An 18,240-nucleotide genomic window follows, 5' to 3' on the forward strand; every position below is an offset into this window, starting at 1 on the left:
TTTATCCCACGGTGATGCAGTTGGGGGAGGGGTGCGGGGCTGACTGAGCGAGGCTGTTCTTATTAGAGACACCTTTACCAATTAGCTCCCTGTCCTAATGACTCTGCCACAATAAATTACACAGGAAATGCAGAAATCATGGAGGTTGTATTAAAGCTTCCTGTGAAAGCAGCACTAAGGTGATTTTCTGGACCATTAAACTGTTGCCACTCGTTTACAGTCTAATCTCTTTGATACAAATTTTTTTTTTTTTAATTTTAGCCTCGCACAATGTTGCCAGGCACTGCACGCTATGATCTCCTGTCCCTTCCTGCGCTGTCAGTCAGTAGCTCTTCATCCTGTTTCCTTGCATGCCCGTGTTGAGCAGAGATTTAGAGTACCACCAAAGTGGAAAAATAGTGTCTTGAAATCAGGACCAATGGAGAGAAGCCTGCAAGAGCATTGTGCAAAAAGCACAGGAGGCTGAAACTGGCAGCGCACAGAACACGCGGCATGCAGAGGACAAATTGAGCTCGGTGCATGTCACTGACTCAGTAGCTGCAGCATTTGACTTTGCATCTCGAGGGACTGCCCCAAAAAAAAGAACGCAAACCTAAAAACGGCCAGCAAATTACTTGAAGTGAATTGCAAAGTAAACAGCAAAGAAACTACACTCATTCCTGTCCAGAAATTAAAGAGACAGCTGTTTGAATTATACCTCTGCCCTCTTATACATAACATATGTGCAGAGCACAGGCTAATCCACTATGGTGGAGAGAAAGGCATTCCATCTCCCTGGCTCCAGCAGTCTGCTCATGGTTTTACCGGGGGGGAGTGACGTGGTGCCCGGATGCAGAAAATCTCCATTACCGTTCAAAGGCAAGAATTAAGTGTGTTGCAAAACTAAAGCAACAAGCAATAATCACTGGGCTGCCTTTCTGTGCAGGGGAGAAGCTGCTAGTTAGGAGCAAATGGAAACGGAACTACTGGGACCGATTTGTACAGCTCTTTTTTTGTGTGTGTGACAAAATGTGGTTCCCAGGGTTTTTCCTGCCTTCCAGCTGAATCTCCACAAATAAGATGGCACCCTGCCCTGTTTCCCACCTCCAGCCCCGGCTCTGCAGATCTCTTTGGAATCATTGAATTAGATAAACAGAGACAGCTCTTGGGGCCTGAGAGAGGAAAAAAAGCTCCGGCCGATGGATTTCCTATACCTACGGCTCCCTCTGCTCTGCTGCTGTCCAGTTGCCTATAATTCCCTGGTATCCCTTCCTCATTTGCTGCCATTGAGCAACATTCAGCATTGCTGTGCATCATCATGTCAGCTCCCTGTTTGCATAATATAGCAGCGATTGACTGCAAGGATGTAGTCACGGGAGTGAGCAGTTTTGCAGCTGGAACTCCATTTTGCTGAGAGCCAGCCTTGCCAGTAATCAAGCCGCAGACCTCCAGCCACACTGACAATAATGAGGGCTAAAAGGAAGGAAGGAGCAGTCGCATTGCACACCTGCTGTGCAGTCATTGTCACCACCGACCCCTTTAAAACAGCTCCACTTGTCAGACGGTTGGGACTTCTACAGTGTGTGGGGTGGGGGTGGGGGGCGCTTTCATGTTAATAAGGTGGGACAATAGCTGCAGCTTGGAACTTGGATTCTAGAGACCTAGGCTCTGTTCCCAGTTCTGCTGCTGGCTTGCAGGAAGACCCTGGGCAAGTCCATCCACCATGTCTCCCCTTGTCTGTTCAGACTGTAAACTCTTGGAGCTGGAGATTGGGACTGTACACGTATGCATGGACAGCATTGGGTTGCCTGAAAATCCGGTCAAAAAGGGAATCTGGCAATGTCCGGTCAGCACTGCTGACTGGACACGAGAAGTCTCATTACCTGCAGTAACCAGCCTCCACCACTGGAGGGCGGGAAGAGCAGCAGCTGCTGCTGGAGCCTGGTGGAGCACTCAGGAAGGCTCTGGCAGAGAGAGGTGCCAGCGGCTCCCCCATCCTGCCCCGAGCAGGGCTGCCCCTCCCCCATCCTGCCCCACTCCCCCACCCACCCCTGGAACACAGCTCCCCCACCTTGCCTGTGTCACCCACTCTCACCCCCAGAGCGTGGCTCTCCCTCCCCCGCCCTGCCCTCCTCACCCCCCACTCCCAGAGCCCAGCCTCTCTCCAACATCCTGCTCCAGTCACCCCTCCACCACCCTCAGCTGGCAGGGGGAGGGCAGTGGAGAAAGCAGAAAGCGACGGAGGGGGCGGGGGGAAGAGGAGCAGCGGGGGCAGGGCCTGAAGGGAAAGAGGTGGAGCAGGAGACGGAGGATGTTCTGGCACTCAGTGTCCAATTTTCACAAATGAGAAAGTTGCCCACCCTAATACAGCACCCTGCATGCTGGGGCTTCTAGGCCCTTCCATAACGTGAAGGAGAAATATGTTTTACCCCTGAAATCGTTTTTCTGCTAATTACATTCTGCAAAACTTTCGGAGACAAGCCCACAGCAAAAGCCCTAAAACGGGACCCCCAGAACTATGGGCGGGGGTGGAAGGAATGCTGAAATCTGGGGCTCAACTACCTATCCCAGGCCTGAAAGGGGCTGCTGATTTTGAGTGCCTGTCTTGAGACACGTACGGCCTGATTTTCAGGGGTGAGGAGCACCCCGCAGCTACCAGAGTCAATGTGGTGTCTCCAGAGGGGCACCCAAAGTGCACTTAGGAGAATGGTGCCGTGGATGGGGTTGTGTGCATTGAGCATGAGTCCTGGTGTAGCTGTCTGAACCTGGGACTGACTTCTAATTCCAGCTCAGACACTGATCCCCCTCCAGGCTGCTCTGCCTCATTATCCCGGGGGTTGGATGGAAGTGATCAGAAATGGGTTGATAAGACAATGGTTGAGATGTCGAAATGAATTTGCCAGAGGGACACAAACACAGCCAATGAAATCACTTTCCACAAATATTCTAGCAAATACCTTCGCCTGCAGGGATGTTTATAGAAACAGCAGCATTGTAGCCAACGTGATGGTGTATTCCAGAAAGCGAATGTTGCATTTGTATTCATGAGCATTCGCACTGGAGACCTGATTCAACGAGCTGTGCCCATCCAATCCGTGAACAGAAACATAGCATATCATCTCTGCGTCCAGTCAGAATCCTTCTAATTTAAATAACGTGCAACTTGCAGGAACCTGCTCTCAAGCACTGTTTGCAGGAATTGTTCAACCAGTGTGTGTTTTCAAACAAAAAATTGCAGTGTGTTTGTTGACAATTTGCAACCGACAAAAGAGGCTAAATCCTTTGAGTAAGTTGTTGGCTGTTGATTAGTTGCCTAGATCTGGAGATAACACTTATCAAAATCACGGGGGAGTTGGGAGGATCCCTTAGTTAAAGTTTGGAAAGCCCTATGAAAATGAAAACTGCCGGATATTTAGTAGTAGCAACAGTATTGTGTTTTGCTACTCAGCTCTATCAGGTCCTGCTGGAGTACACCAGGTGGGAGGTTGCTGCACTGTTAGTGTTGAAAGGGACAGGTTGCTAACCTGGGACCCAAGAGAGCTGTGTTCAATTTCTTGCTGCGCCACAGATTTTCTGTATGACCGTGGACAAGTCACTTAGCCTCTCTGTGCTTCAGTGTCCCTCTGTCAAATGGATGTAATAGCACTACCCTGCCTGTCAGGGGAGTTATGAGGATAAATATATAAAGATTCTGGGTGGAGCTGGTTGCAGAATGGAATTTCCAGCTCGTGGGAAATTCCAACCTTTTGAAATATGTTTTCCCCCAACTCAGGATGAAAAGTTCCAATTTCAAAATTTCTCACAGGACCGAAGTTCCAAAAATAACTTATTCAGAAACATTGAAACAACCTTATTGAAAGGTTTAGTTTAGATAATGTTGAAGCATTAACAAATATAATTTAATTTAATTAATTAATGGCCGGCAAGTGGAGGAATAGTCACAGTGTGTGTAGAAGAAATTAGGGGGAAGATGAACTTGGGACTCTTAATGGTAGATAGTCTGGAGAGTGCACATATGAGGTGGGCGGGACGTATGATAAAAATGGGAGCAGAAAGAAAGCGTGGGAAGAAGAGGACAGCAAGAAAGGACGTGGAAGACTGAGGATGTGATGGGAAGACTCTGGCTAGACAAATTTGAAGAGAAAAGGACCGGAACTTCAAGACCTACAGACTCATGCCATGGACCGTAAGGAGTGACAAAGAATCGTTGGCACCTCCAACCCTATGTAAATAGGAAAAGGAGTCAAGAAGTGAAGTGACTTGTTACTATACTATACTATATTTAGTAGTCAACATGAAATAAAAGTCCATTTCAATTTCAAATAATTTCTAAATGTTTTCATCAAAAATTTCATCAAAATCGCCACATTCCTGCAAAAACATTTCAATTTTGGGAAAATAGCATTTTCTTATGGAAACCCGTTCAGTCGAAAGTTATTTTAATAGCTCCAATTGAGGGTGCTCGGGTACTGCGGCAAAGGGGGCTCTATAAATCTAGGAAAATCAAAATAACAATGCAGTTAGGTGTCATTATCTGCCATGGGGACATAGAAACCACTGAAAGGTAGTTTAAAAGAGATTCACTTTGACATCCAAAAAGTCACCTTTTGAGCCAGGAGTGCCACTAATTTGTTCCATTTTGTGTACCAGGCTGATAAACTACCATAAGTATTTAGATAAAGGTGCCGAGCACAATGGGACTAAAGTGCTCATCTCCTAAAACTCAGGCCACTTGCATAGGTGCCTGCATGTGGATTTAGTTGCCTAGCTTTAGGATCCTGAGTTTGAAACTTTCAGCCTTTGTGTCTATTTATTATTCAACTAAAGGCTCGTCAAACCCACCCATTCATCTTTGAGCTGCCCTGCAGTGAAAGGCTAGTGTAGGTTAGATTCACATCCTAGTTTGCCGCAAACTAAATATTTGTGTAGACAAGCCCTAAGTGACTGGGCCAAGGTCACACAGGAAAGTCTCGAGGGGAGCTGAATCCAAGGCTCCCAAGTCCCATGGTAGTATCCTAACCACTGGACCATCCTTCCTCTCACTGTTTACATTTGGGGAAACTGAAGTGCAGGGTTAACTCCAGTGATTTGCCCAAGGTCACACAGTTGAAGGGGGTCTGGGTTTGGACCCTGAACTCCAGGGCAATCACTAGACAATGCCTCTTCCACTTAAGGTCTGAGGCCAGAATACATGTTCCTTGGTGTGAATTAATGCCATCCCTTGACTGCCTGCTCCTGTATGCCCTGTTTATTGCTAACCTGCTTTGTATTTCTTTCTGCATGCAGAGCCAGCTCTCCCAGGCACTGAATGGATTGTCAGACAGAGCCAAGGAAGCCAAAGAGTTCCTGGTGCAGCTACGAAACATGGTTCAGCAAATCCAGGTACCATACCAACCCGCTAGAGAAACAAACCCCCAACAGGTTAATACGCCATTTGTGACTTCATGCATCACCTCTGTGTCTTGTCTTTGCCTGGTGACCTCCCTACCGCGTACACTGCTGGCCCCACACCAAGGGACCCCTTTGCATCTCTCCTCCAGACTCCTGCACTGCTGGGCTAGCTCCCCTCGCTCCCCTTCTCTCTGGGATTGTCACTAATGCCTCCTTGTGTATCTGCAAGGAGCAGCTGTTACTAGACCGTTATCACAGCCAGTCTTCCACCTCCTTGCCCACAGAGCAACACTGACTCTCAGCCTGTCCTGGCTTTGACAAAGGAATGTGGATCTCTAGCAGCAGATACCAGTTCTGCTTCTAACTTGCAATCAGCAGGGCTGTCAGTGAGCCAGTTGTAGGAGAAGCAATGTAAAAGGCTCGTCTTCCTAGCCCAGCCCACAACATGTGGGAACTTAAACATGTTGGTCCGATTTTTAAGGGAATTTGTTTGAAGTTTCTTGTGCTTCAATTCTTTAGCTATTCTTTGGGAATATTGGAGTCACGCTGTTATGTGTGTGTAAAATCAGGCCATTTGGGGCCAGATTCTGAGCCCTCACTGAGCAGTACCTTACTGCACTGAAATCAACAGGATCTTCCATACAGCAGAGTGTGATTCAGTGGGAGAAGGGTATCAGGAGCAGGACGCAGGCCACAGTCTGGCCCTTTCTGATCCCCAGCTGGAGACAGAGCTGCATATGGTTTTTCAGTGGAGGCTAAATGCCAGCTGCCCTGTCCCTGGAGATCTGGGGATGGCATAAATGTGGATTCCTAACCGAAGCCTTCCACATGAGTGGAATGAGCATGGCACCACAGTAAAACATGCTTTCAAGGTTAATGTTTAACAAACCTTCAGACAGAAGTGGCTTAAAATCTGACTGTGTCAAGTGCTGCTCTCTGTTGCTGGACAGCGCGTGGTGCTGTCCACTCAGGCCTCCGGAATGGTGACCCACTTTCTCTCTTTCCCAAGGCAGCAGCCAAATTCCTCAATCGGTCTCTGCTGCTGCCAAATTCAAATACCCACTTCCCCGCCCCCCTCCCAGCCAAAGTGCAGCCTTCCCCTGTGCCTTGCTTCTTCCTCCCAATGTGGTGGGTTTAGTTCAGATGCCATTTCCAGCAGGATTTCCTGCCCCTGTGTGTATGTGGCTGATGTGAACCTATCTCCGGGGGAGCAGTGTGGATGGAAGCACTTGGTAGTTCCAAAGCCTAGATGTCCAGGAACTTTTTCATGTAGGCAGTTACTGAATTAGCCGTGTCCTCCCCATTATGATCCTGATCTCCAGCACTTGCTTATTCAGGGCTTGATTCAGCCACATGTAATCACACTGAGAGGTGTAGCTCACTCTGTGAGCAGCCACATCTCACCCAGTGGGGCTACTCAGAGTAAGGTAATATTCAGTGTGAGTGGCAAAGTCTAGCCAGCCTGTAGTTCTTCCTCATGCAAGTAGGCCCACTGGGTGAGATAGTGCAGCCCTCGCCATTCCTGGTGAGCACTTCCCCACACGCATTGTCCCACTGGCTTCACTTGCTCACACGAGTAGCCATGTTCGATTCAGGGAGGCCCCAGCTAAGCGAAGCACTTAAACAACGTGTCCTCAACTCTAAGCACATGAGCACTCCCAGTGAAGATTACAGGGCTACGCTCTGGGGCAGGGGCCATCTTTTTGTTCTGTGTTTGTACAGCACCTAGCGCAATGTAGTCCTGGTCCAGGACTGGGGCTCCTGGGTGCTATGGCAATATACATAATAAATAATGATCATGGTAACCTAGCCCGTTGAATTTAGTGAGATGTCTCACCTGAGTAAGGGCTGCAGAATCAGACCCTGCAAAAGGTAAACTGGAACCTCTGACCTGATGACTCAAAACCGTCACCATAGCACTGATACTTGTGATTGATTTAAAACCAATGTGTTATTGACAAGATTTCATGTTATAGGCTGGGCCAATTGCTAACAACTTGGCCCCATTTTACACAGCCTTTTGAGAGAGCTCTGCTGGATGTAGGAACGAGATTGTGCCTTCGCCGGGTACAGAGGTACTGCTCGGTGTTGTGTGCAGTGACTGTTTGGTTTGATAACCCCCGGAATCAAGGCTCACAACCCCGTGAAATGACCAAATGAATGTAATAGCCTCAAAACATCAGGATTTCCCCATCCCAACGAACACCCCCAAACGAATATAAATTCCGACAGCTCAGGGAATTCTTCAGAATTCAGGAATTATTAAAGGCCCAAATGAGCATAACATTGATAACGTACAGATGAAAACTGAAATCTTTTGAGGATGAGACACATTAGCCCTAAGGCAATAAAGCCATTTACAGCACTGCATAGATGTGTATGGTTAATTACTTAAAGGAACTTACCTTCCATGTAGCCTGCCCTCCAGCTCTTAGGGGACTCAGAGAAGTTCACAGGTGGCTATTCATGCCTTCACAATCCCGCATTATCTCCTTGCTCCTGCCACCCTTACTCCCTAAGTATTTCTCATTCATGCCACTAGTCCCATTGCCTTCAATGGGCCTGATTATGTGAGTAAAATTACATCCCTGAGTAGGGCCTTGCAGGATTGGGATCTGAATAAACACAGCTAGATAGAGAGCAATCACAGGGGTCCGGAGCTGTTACCCAGGGTTCCTGCAGTTAAGGGTTAGTATGTCGCACAAAGTAACTCTTTCACTAGGTGAAGGCAGGAAGAACTAAGTTGTTTAACCCTTAAAACACTGGGACACATATATTTACCCTCAGTGAACTCCTGGTTTCTGCTATTCCAGTTCCTTCTATATTTGCTCACAGCATCTAATCTAAGCTCCCAAACGCATTCCAGCCTCCTGTTATCCCTCCCCAAGACAACCTTGCACAGCCCCTTCAGGCTCCCCCCACTCCCAGTTCCCTCACCTCACCCCACCCCACACGCCCTCCCTGACCAGCCAGTCCGCTGCTGGAAAACCTCCCACCCTTACCCAGATGTGGACTCCACTCCAACCCACCTCCCGAGAGCTATTTCCGATCCCAGTTGACTGGCCAGTGAGAGGCTGAAGGGACATGTCTAGAGGGGCAAGGGGCCAATGGGAGCTTCCAGAGTCAGAGCAGTTAACATGTGGGGGGGACCACTCCAGACGAGCCCTCCTCCCTGCTGGAGGGGCTGCAGCAGGTGCAGGGAAATCCCCGGGGCTGTGAGCTGTGCTTTGTTAACACAGGAGAACAGCGTGGAGTTCGAAGCTTGCCTGGTGGCACAGTGTGATGCCCTCATTGACGCGCTCAACAGGAGGAAAGCCCAGCTGCTGTCCCGAGTCAACAAGGAGCACGAGCATAAGCTGAAGGTCAGTTCAAAGCTTTCTGATTTCTGAGCCTCTGCGCCTCTTGGTTACCGGTCGTAATTTTAACCCAGCCCTTGAGTGAAATCAGCGGAGCCTTTCTGACTGAAGTGATTCAGTCGTCCTCGCATCTTTTTCTTAATCCGTGTTCTGTCACAGATCGTTGTGACAATTCACGAACCTTCACCCACTGCTCAGCAGGTAGGCTTACCGTTAAAGTAGGCCCTGCTCGGCCGCAGTTATGACAACAGCCCTCAGCTCTGTTGACTTCAGTGGGAGATGAGGGAGGTAGGGTGACCGTATGTCCCTTTCTGGCCGGGACAGTCCCGTTTGTAGGCGGTGTCCCGGCCATCCTGACTTCTTTTTACAAAAATGAGCATTTGTCCCGCTTTTGTCCTGATTAGTTGGGAAGAGCAAATGAACAAATGCCCAGTTTACCAAAAAGGTTGGGTGTGCCCCCCAAGGGGCGGGGCAGAGGAACGTTGGGGGTGTGGCGACATGAGGTGCCAGGCAGTGGGTCTCGGGGGCAGCCCCAGCCGCGGGAGGCATAGGGCTCGGGTGCTCAACCCCAGCTACAGGCGGCATGGGGCATAGAGCTTGGGGGGGAGTGAGCCCCAGCCCTGGGCAGTGCGGAGCTCAGTGCGGGGGTCAGCCCCAGCCGCAGGCTGCATGGGGCACGGAGCTGGCCACAGGCAGTGGGGGCTCAGGCGTTCAGCCCCAGCCGCAGGCAGCGCGGAGCTTGGGGAGGTCATCCCCAGCCGTGGGCAACAGGGAGTTTGGGGGCCCGCCCCAGCCATGGATGTCATGGGGTATGGAGCCCGGGTCACGGGGGAGCTAGCTCCGGGTGGTGGGGAGCTGGGGTTCCTTGAGCTCAGGCAAGCCCCAGCCATCCCGTTTTTACTTTAGGAAATATGGTCACCCTAAGGTGAGGACCCCCAGCATCTTGTAAGATCAGCCCCTAAATTAGCCAGGTGCAAAGGGGGCAATACAGGAATGCAACAGGAAGAGGACAGTGATTGTGTTTGCTCTGCATGTCACGCACCTTTATGTTGGGGGATCAGGTCAGACATGACAGTCGGGTACTCCAGGGGTGCCACAGGAAACCCCCAGACAGATAGCCCAGGAGAGGAGGTGCAAGAAGTGAAGCTGAAAGTGGGACATGAAGGAGAAGGGAAGGCAGCATTACCCTTCAGTTCGTCACTCTGCGGTTCCCTGAGGAACAGTACCTGCTCTCTTCAGCTGGCTTGTGGCTGCCAAGGGGACTCTGGGGCTTGGGCTAAACAGAGACTGTCAGGTGGGCGTGAGTTGACGGGTTGGTGTTAGCATGGTATCCATTGGCTGGTGTAACTGTACATCAGCAAGCCAGCCACGCAGGCCCAGGGCAATCACACTGAAGTGGGTCACCCAGAGCCTGAGGTATTGAGAAGACACAACCATCTCACGCTGAGCTTTCCGGGGCTGTTATCTGAGTGTGTTTCAGTTATTCGGCTGAAACCTGCTTGCGGAGTTTTCACGTCTCCTCTCTCTCTCTCCTCATACGTTTGGCACATAGCACGGCGTTGGGCCATCTGAATGGCTTTGACTCATTTTGTAGACCTTTGCCAGGATGGACCTAACCAGGTTTTCCCATCCGAAGAGCTGAGGGAGCCTGAAGGGCATTGTTGTTAATCTCATGTTCACCCTCACAATGAAGAAACCGGATGCTCTAGCTTAGGGCTTCTCAAACGTTTTCATCGCATGAGCCACATCTTAGCAAGGAAGCTGCCGTGTGGACCAGCGCCCCACCTCCCCATTTCACAAGTGCACAGATCACCTCCCCTCTTGTTCATGAAGGCATAACAGCCTTGTCCCTGACACCTTTCTTTCTTGTCCTTGTTTGGCCACCAGTTGAATTCACACCTCCAAAGTCAGGGCCTCTGCTTTGCCCTGCAGCGCTGACAGAAGTCAGAGTTTAAAAACAAAGCCGCTCTGCTGTGTAGCTGGGCATTCCTTACGGGGTAACGTGATGAGTCTGATCAAAGCCAGCCAGCTGTCTAGCTTGGCCCGGCTACATCAGCAAGAGTGGGACAGGGCTGGTGGGCAGTAAATTCTGAGGGGTGCAGAAACTGTTTTCCTGCCAGTGTTTTAGAGCCCTGAACCCAGTGCCGGTGCTCCGTCACAGAGAAAAATACCCAGCCACAAATGGGACTCTTTTAAACTCTAAACACAGCCTGAATTTTCAGACTTGGCTCCCTAAAGCCAGGCACTTACATTCCTACTTAGGCACCCATCTAAAAGCGCTCTCCCTTTCTGACGTGCTGCGTCCCCACAACTCCCAGCAACTTCCCACCGGCCACTTCTATTTAGGGGCCTTACTGCGGGCAGCCACATGTGAAAATGTTGGCCAGGGCTGGTCTGTGAATGCAGCTGCAGCAAAGGCTCCTGGGAAGAGGGAAGGTTGCCCGATGCGACTGGGTTCAAAGAGCCGGCAAGAAGGGCTCATGCCATATTCCAGGTCCCCCAGTACCAGTGACAATTGAACGCTGGTTTTAATTTCTTACTGCTGTGGGGTGGACTCTCCAAAGCAATTGGTCTTTCAAATCCAGCGGCCATCCTCCGCGGATCAGTAGCAGTTTCAATGTAGGTCACATTTTTAGACTAAACGACTAGACTGTTCCTTTTAGTTCACATGCTAGGGAATAAGTAATAAAGGTAGCAGAACTGGTACTTTGAAGATGATCTGGGAGTGTTACATAATATGGTTTTGTCTTAATTGTGCGACAGAGTCCTATGCAACGCGTGTGTATACACGTGTCATGGGGCTTTTGCATTGTTAAGTTGGTATGCTCACCCTTTGCATAAAGCCTGGATAAATAAACACAGCATGGCGGTCTGGTAGCATCCTTCCCCTGGAGGCCAGAGATGGGGCATGCATGGGGCACCTCTTCAGTTGTGCCATGGCTGCTACCGCCAGCCCAAGAGCTGCGTATTGGGCAATGGGGCTATGCAGTTCACAGACCCACCAGCCACGCCCCTGCCACTCCCCTAGCCCACGCACGTAAATGCCCCTGCTCCAATGGGCTGCTCCGTTGGGCTGAGGAATTGTCATTGGGCGCTTTATTTGGCACTGATGCGACCACTGCTGGAATAGTGTGTCCAGTTCTGGTGCCCACAATTCAAGAAGGATGTTGATAAACTGGAGAGGGTTCAGAGAAGAGCCACACAAGAAGGATTAAAGGATTAGAAAGCATCCCTTCTAGTGATAGACTCAAGAATCTCAATCTACGTACCGTAAGAAAGAGAAGGTTAAGGGGTGACTTGATCACAGTCTGCAAGTACCTGCATGGGGAACAAATATTTAAGAATGGGCTCTTCAGTCTAGCAGAGAAAATTTGAACATGAGCAAATGGCTGGAAGTTGAAGCTAGACAAATTCAGACTGGAATAGGACCTACATTTTTAGCAGTGACCGATTGAGGGATCAGCCGCTGCTGCCTTGGGAAAGACGGAAAGTGGGTCACCGTTCCGGGGGCATGAGTGGACAGCAACACCCGCTGTCCAGCCACAGAGAGCATCACTTAACCCTAACCCTAACCCCAACACAAAGGACCCAAAGCCTGCCCTCTGCTATCGCTGTGCCGACACAGGAATGGCGGTTGGGCTGACACTGCTGTCAGGGTCAAACAGGAACTCCGCCGCCATGGAAAGGGAACGCAAAACGTAAGCAGGGTTGCGCTTGAAACTACAGAGCAGCCGTCATTCCAAAGGGGACAGGACCGCAGCTGCCGCTGAACCTGAGGGAGCATTGTGATTGGCATGGGCTGTGAAATGTAACAAAGCCAACAGCATTTGCACGGAGACGGTGGAGCATTGGAATTGCTGTACAGAGGGCGGAAATGTTACGGAATCTGTCAAGAGGGAAGATATCCAGCATTCGGCAGTGCAGCTTAGGACGTGATTCCTCCTTCCCTTGCAGTCATTTATACGGGCACTAAGTGGGCATAAGACATTGCTCAGTCAGACCGCTCGCACTTGCATTCTGCACCTGGCACTCAGTTTGCACTGCCACGAGCAGCAGCTCTTGAAAGGATCTTTCTGGTAGACCCACCTGCTTGCAGAGGTGCCATGGCTCTGTTTATAAGTGCGGAAGGGGCGAGAGAGCAGAGCTTTGCTCTGTATGCTGGGTCGATTTGTCCATGTAGCCAAAATTTCTGTTCCCATGCAGCATTCCGGAATGTGTGTTAACAGGGCTTCCGAGCTGACCGCATTTATCTGACACACAGTTTCACTGACAAAGCGGCACATCGCCACGTTTGCCCAAAGAGCCAGCTCACATTTGTCCCCTGGGTGGAAATATTTGTAAAATTACCTAAAATGGGACAATTTTTCACTCTTCTTCCCCCCGCTCCTCTCCTTTTTCCTGATATTGCAAAATGCATGTGGAGATCAGAACTTCCAGAGCAAACCCTTCCTTATTCGTGCTCCATGTTAAAGACTTAGTTTTTAGAAACAAAAAGTGCTGTCCTTGTGAGAAGCAGTGGTGGGCATCATTTTAAATCACCACCCAAGAATCCCCCTTCATCCTTAGCTGTAATAACCCCCCCCCCCCGCCCCCAGCTGTATTTTTCTAATGCTCACTTTTGGTTTTATTTCTAAATTCAAGATGCTGCAGAATGTGATGCTGTCTGAAAGCAAGAGACCAATATGGTCCAAAGCCCAGTAGTTTGGGCGAGTGACATACAGGCTTCTCTGCACAGTTCTCCAAGGGTGAAATTCATGTAGGGGCAACCCAAAGCATAACCCTACCTCACTTACGCTCTCAATAATAAGGCTTAAGTGGACCATTCTGACCTTTGGATGGATGGATGACTTTTGCCCTCAATGCATTTTAACCTGTAACTACACTAACCTCGCTGCTGGAGTCCTCACCCCTGAACCCCAATTGTCAGATTCCCTGGAGAGACTGATTACGTGGACAGATGTGTGTTAAGGGCTATGCTGTGGTCACAAAACTTGTACCACTCCTGACCTTAGCCAGTGTATGACCTTAGATCTCCAGAGGTGAAAGGCTAATACGTTCACGTCCTGTACTCATGTAATGCTTCTGGATCCAGAGGAGCTGGCTTCAGAAATTAGAGCTGAGATTTTTCCAAAAAAAAGTTTAAGGCAATTAGCTACCTAACTCCCATGAGGCACCTAATTCCTTTAGGTTCTTTGAAAATCCAAGCTGAAATGTTAGAGTTTTGGGAGTTGGGGTGGGGGTGGGAATTCGTGGAGTATTTTTTTCTGCTTGAAGTTACCACAAAGAGCCTCACACGATTAAAATGAGCCTCTTTACTCTGGGCTGCACTACAAACTTAAGTCGACCTATGTTGGATCGACTTACAGCCGATTACTGACTTACAGTAATTACTGTGGTGATTCATGTCCACGTTGCCCTTTCTGTCGGGGGTGCACGTCCTCACCAGCAGCGCTTCCACTGACATGTGGGGGGCTGAGAGCCTGAACTCTCAGCTCCACGCAGCTCCCCGCCAGGAGCCTGGCTGCCCAGCAGGGAGCTCGGAGTTCGGGTGCAGCCAGGCTCCCAGCGGGGAACAGGGAGCTCGGAACCCAGGCAGCAGCCCAGCTTGGAAGGGGGAGTGGGGAGCCGGGACCCGGGAGGGGCAGCAGGGCACCCAGCGAGGAGTGGGGAGCCCAGGTGGCAGCCCAGCAGAGCCCTGCAGGGCAGCAGGGCTCTAGCTGGAGCTCACCTCCCACTCCAGTGTGACGGCCCCAGCTGTGAGCGGCTTTCTTGTCAATGTCACAGCCCGGGCAGGGAGCCGTGAAAGTGACAAGGATGACAGCCAACCGCCAGCGTAATAACCCGCAGTGTCTGCATGGGCACGGCATCGCCCTAACTACACCGACAGAAGCCCCACGCCTCTCGTGGAGCTGGAGTTATGATGTCGGTGTAGCACGGCACTTACACTGGTGGGAGCAAGGCTGAAGTGTGGATACTGACATAATTAGGTTGACGTAGACCAGGCCCCCCTTTGAGCAGCTAACATGAGACCTTCCTGTGCTTTCTTTTACAAAAACTCTCCAGTCCCCACATTATCTCTCAGTCTTTTATATCTTGCTCGTGCCCATGGGAGGTATCTGAGCACCTTGTGGAGGTGATCTGTACTGGAGAGTGGACAAGGGAGAGGGAAAAGCTATGAAGAGAGGTTAAAGGCTGGACAGTTCATTTTTCTGCTGCCTGAGGGAGGATTGATTGTAAAAGGTTTCAAGTGTCTTGGACACAGTATTTTGGCATTCTGCCTGCACATGGAGAGATGGCACTAACACCAAGTGCAGGAGACCATCCTGCAGAGACTCTAGAGTAAGGCCTGGGATCAGTAGTAAGAGGCAGTTGAACTTGAAGGCTCCTGACTCAGAAGCCATCTGACTCATTCTTCTTAGAGCAGAGAGCTGGCTCATTGATCCGGAGAGGCAGCAAGGATTGCAGAAGAAAGAGATGACATTGCAAAATGAATGAGCTTGGGAACCTGTTCAAGAAGTCAAATGTAAATGGACTTTCTATCAACATTTATTTTTACCCTGAGTTGTCCCTTTAGTAATGAGGTTTTACGCCTCTAGCCTTCTCATACCACTTTGCTTTCTGCTGGTTTTACTAAGTTGTTTTATTAGCACTAACTTCTCTGGGGCTTTTTGGTTTGTTCTCCATTTGTGTATTTTGCACTGGAATCTGGGCTCGGAACTGCACCTTACAAATCCTTAGATGGAAATCGTAGAATCATAGGATTGGAAGGGACCTCGAGAGGTCATCTCAATCTCATCTCATCTCAAATGAGATCATTCAAGTTTCCTACATATGGTACCTCCGGCATCGTGATGACTATTAATGCCACTGCAATTCCAGTTACAAACCCCCTCTGATCTCCACTGAAACGTGTCCAACTGGAAATACTTGGTACAAATTACACATAGGCATTGTAAGTTAGGCCTGAATGTCAGAATCTTTCCAGTTGTTCTTTCCACCTGCATTTTAACCACTGCTCTCATTAGTTCTGTACCATGAAAGGTGCATTGCGCCCCTCCTCCCCGACTGATAACCCTTTTCTCTGTCTGCATTTCAGAAAACAACCCCTCTTTAGTTTCAGCTGTAGATTTTAAGACCAGAAGGGACCATTATGATGATCTGTTTTCACTTCCTTCATAATACAGGCCAGAAACTTCACCCTACACATCTGGCCCAACTTGTGGGGAACCTAGAGCACATCTTGTAGAAAGAGACACCCCAGGCTGGTTCAAAGACTCCAGGTGATAGAGAATTTACCCCACCTCTTGTTTATTTGTTCTAATGCAAGGGTAGGCAACCTATGGCAAGCATGCCAAAGGCAGCATGCGAGCTGATTTTCAGGGGCACTCACACTGCCCGGGTCCTGGCCACCGGGCCGGGGGGCTCTGCATTTTAATTTAATTTTAAATGAAGCTTCTTAAACATTTTAAAAACCTTATTTACTTTGCATACAACCATAGTTTAGTTATATATTACAGACTTATTGAAAGAGACCTTCTAAAAACGTTAAAATGTATGACTGACACGCGAAACCTTAAATTAGAGTGACTAAATGAAGACTCGGCACACCGCTTCTGAAAGGTTGCCGACCCCTGGTCTAATGGTTAATGGGGGCACTAGGTATTTGATTTTTATATCAGCCAGAAATGAACAGCAGCTTTAAACAAGAGAGAGAGACAAGGCAAATGTCAATAAATTTAACCGGCCTTAGCTTTCAGTCTGGCTGGCTATTAAAATGCCTTGTGATGCCCTATGGGCCCATTGCTTTCGATTTATAGGGTTTCTTGTGAAAAGTTCCAGTTGGGCTATTGGATTTTGAAAATAATCTCATTGGATAAGTGAAACCCCTACCGTCATCACAGTGCACTATGGAACAGCCTCTCTTGGGAGCATCATCAGGCCATAATAATGAGTCAGTGATGTCTGAGCTCAGCTTCTCCACTCCAGGACACAGGCCCTGTTACTACCAACAGCAGACAGAGGGGGGCAGTGTATTGTCTTTGCTCGTGCGTCATACCCCTTTTTGATTTGACACAAGATTTTGGTGTAGCTCTTCTGGCTAGTAGGTAAGGCTGACTGTCAGACCCACCTCCCCCTTTTCTGTAGGACCAACCTTTGCCATTGACGCTATGTTCTTCCCTCTGGAAGGGTGGGATATGGGAATTTCCTCAACTCAGTATGTGGGACGATGTTCAGTGAAAGGAGAAGGGGCTCTTAAGAGCAGGGAACAATTTAGGCACTCTTCTCTCAGGGCACCAAGAACATCACCTTATTAACTCAGAGTCTAAGGCAGCTCGAAAATGTTCTGTCAAAATTGGGTTTTGACAGAAAATTGGATTTTGTAAAGAAAATTTTTTCACAAGTAGTCTCCACTTTCTGTGGAAACTCTCAATTTTTCATCAAAAAATGAATGCCTGAAAACCAAAATACTTTGATTTGGAATGCCGCTGCAGTGCACTATGGGAGATTTAGTTTAGGTACCGCATGTTCCCATTCTTTTGACATGGTCTCCCACAGTATTCTTGCCAGCAAGTTAAAAAAGTATGGATTGGATGTATGGACCATAAGGTGGATAGAAAGCTGGCTAGATCGTTGGGCTTAACAGGTAGTGATCAACGGCTCAGTGTCCAGTTAGCAGTCGGTATCGAGCGGAGTGCCCCAAGGGTTGGTCTTGGGGCTGGTCTTGTTCAATATCTTCATTAACGTTCTGGAAGATGGCATGAACTGCACCCTCAGCAAGTTTGCTGATGACACTAAACTGGGAGGAGTGGTAGATATGCTGGAGGGTAGGGATAGGGTCCAGAGTGACCTAGACAAATTGGAGGATTGGTCCAAAAGAAATCTGACAAGGTTCAACAAGGACAAGTGCAGAGTCCTGCACTTAGAACGGAAGAATCCCATGCACCGCTACAGGCTTGGGACCAACTGGCTAAGCAGCAGTTCTGCAGAAATGGACGTAGGGATTACAGTGGATGAGAAGCTGGATATGAGTCAACAGTGTCCCCTTGTTGCCAAGAAAGCTAACGGCATATTGGGCTGCATTAGTAGAAGCATTGCCAGCAGATCAAGGGAAATGATTATTCCCATCTATTCAGCCGTGGTGTGGCCACATCTGGAGTATTGCATCCAGTTTTGGTCTCCCCCCCACTACAGAAAGGATGTGGACAAATTGGAGAGAGTCCAGCGGAGGGCAACAGAAATGATTAGGGGGCTGGAGCACATGACTACTAGGAGAGGCTGAGGGAATTGGGCTTATTTAGTCTGCAGAAGAGAAGAGTGAGGGGGGATTTGATAGCAGCCTTCAACTGCCTGAAGGGGGGTTCCAAAGAGGATGGGGCTAGGTTGTTCTCACTGGTGGCAGATGACAGAACAAGGAGCAATGGTCTCAAATTGCAGTGGGGAGGTCTAGGTTGGCTATTAGGAAAAACTATTTCTCTAGGAGCGTGGTGAAGCCCTGGAATGGGTTACCTAGGGA

General features: G+C 49.2%; 1 protein-coding gene across 17 annotated transcripts in view; it reads left to right on the forward strand.

Annotated features, from left to right (window-relative positions):
• Positions 1 to 18,240, forward strand: part of TRIM9 (tripartite motif containing 9) — a 128,614-nt gene that overhangs the window by 62,819 nt on the left and 47,555 nt on the right. For 9 of the 17 annotated variants that reach the window (XM_073350163.2, XM_073350167.2, XM_073350170.2 and 6 more), the window contains exons 2-3: positions 5,266 to 5,361; positions 8,610 to 8,732. In XM_073350163.2, coding sequence (XP_073206264.1) covers positions 5,266 to 5,361; positions 8,610 to 8,732 — 219 coding nt within the window. Of the gene's footprint in view, positions 1 to 5,265; positions 5,401 to 8,609; positions 8,733 to 18,240 lie in introns of all 17 variants that reach the window. The other 8 variants (XR_012159620.2, XM_073350161.2, XM_073350165.2 and 5 more) reach the window with 1 other exon arrangement.

The sequence above is a fragment of the Lepidochelys kempii genome, chromosome 6 (assembly GCF_965140285.1).
Source record: "Lepidochelys kempii isolate rLepKem1 chromosome 6, rLepKem1.hap1, whole genome shotgun sequence".
Classification (NCBI taxonomy): domain Eukaryota; kingdom Metazoa; phylum Chordata; order Testudines; family Cheloniidae; genus Lepidochelys; species Lepidochelys kempii.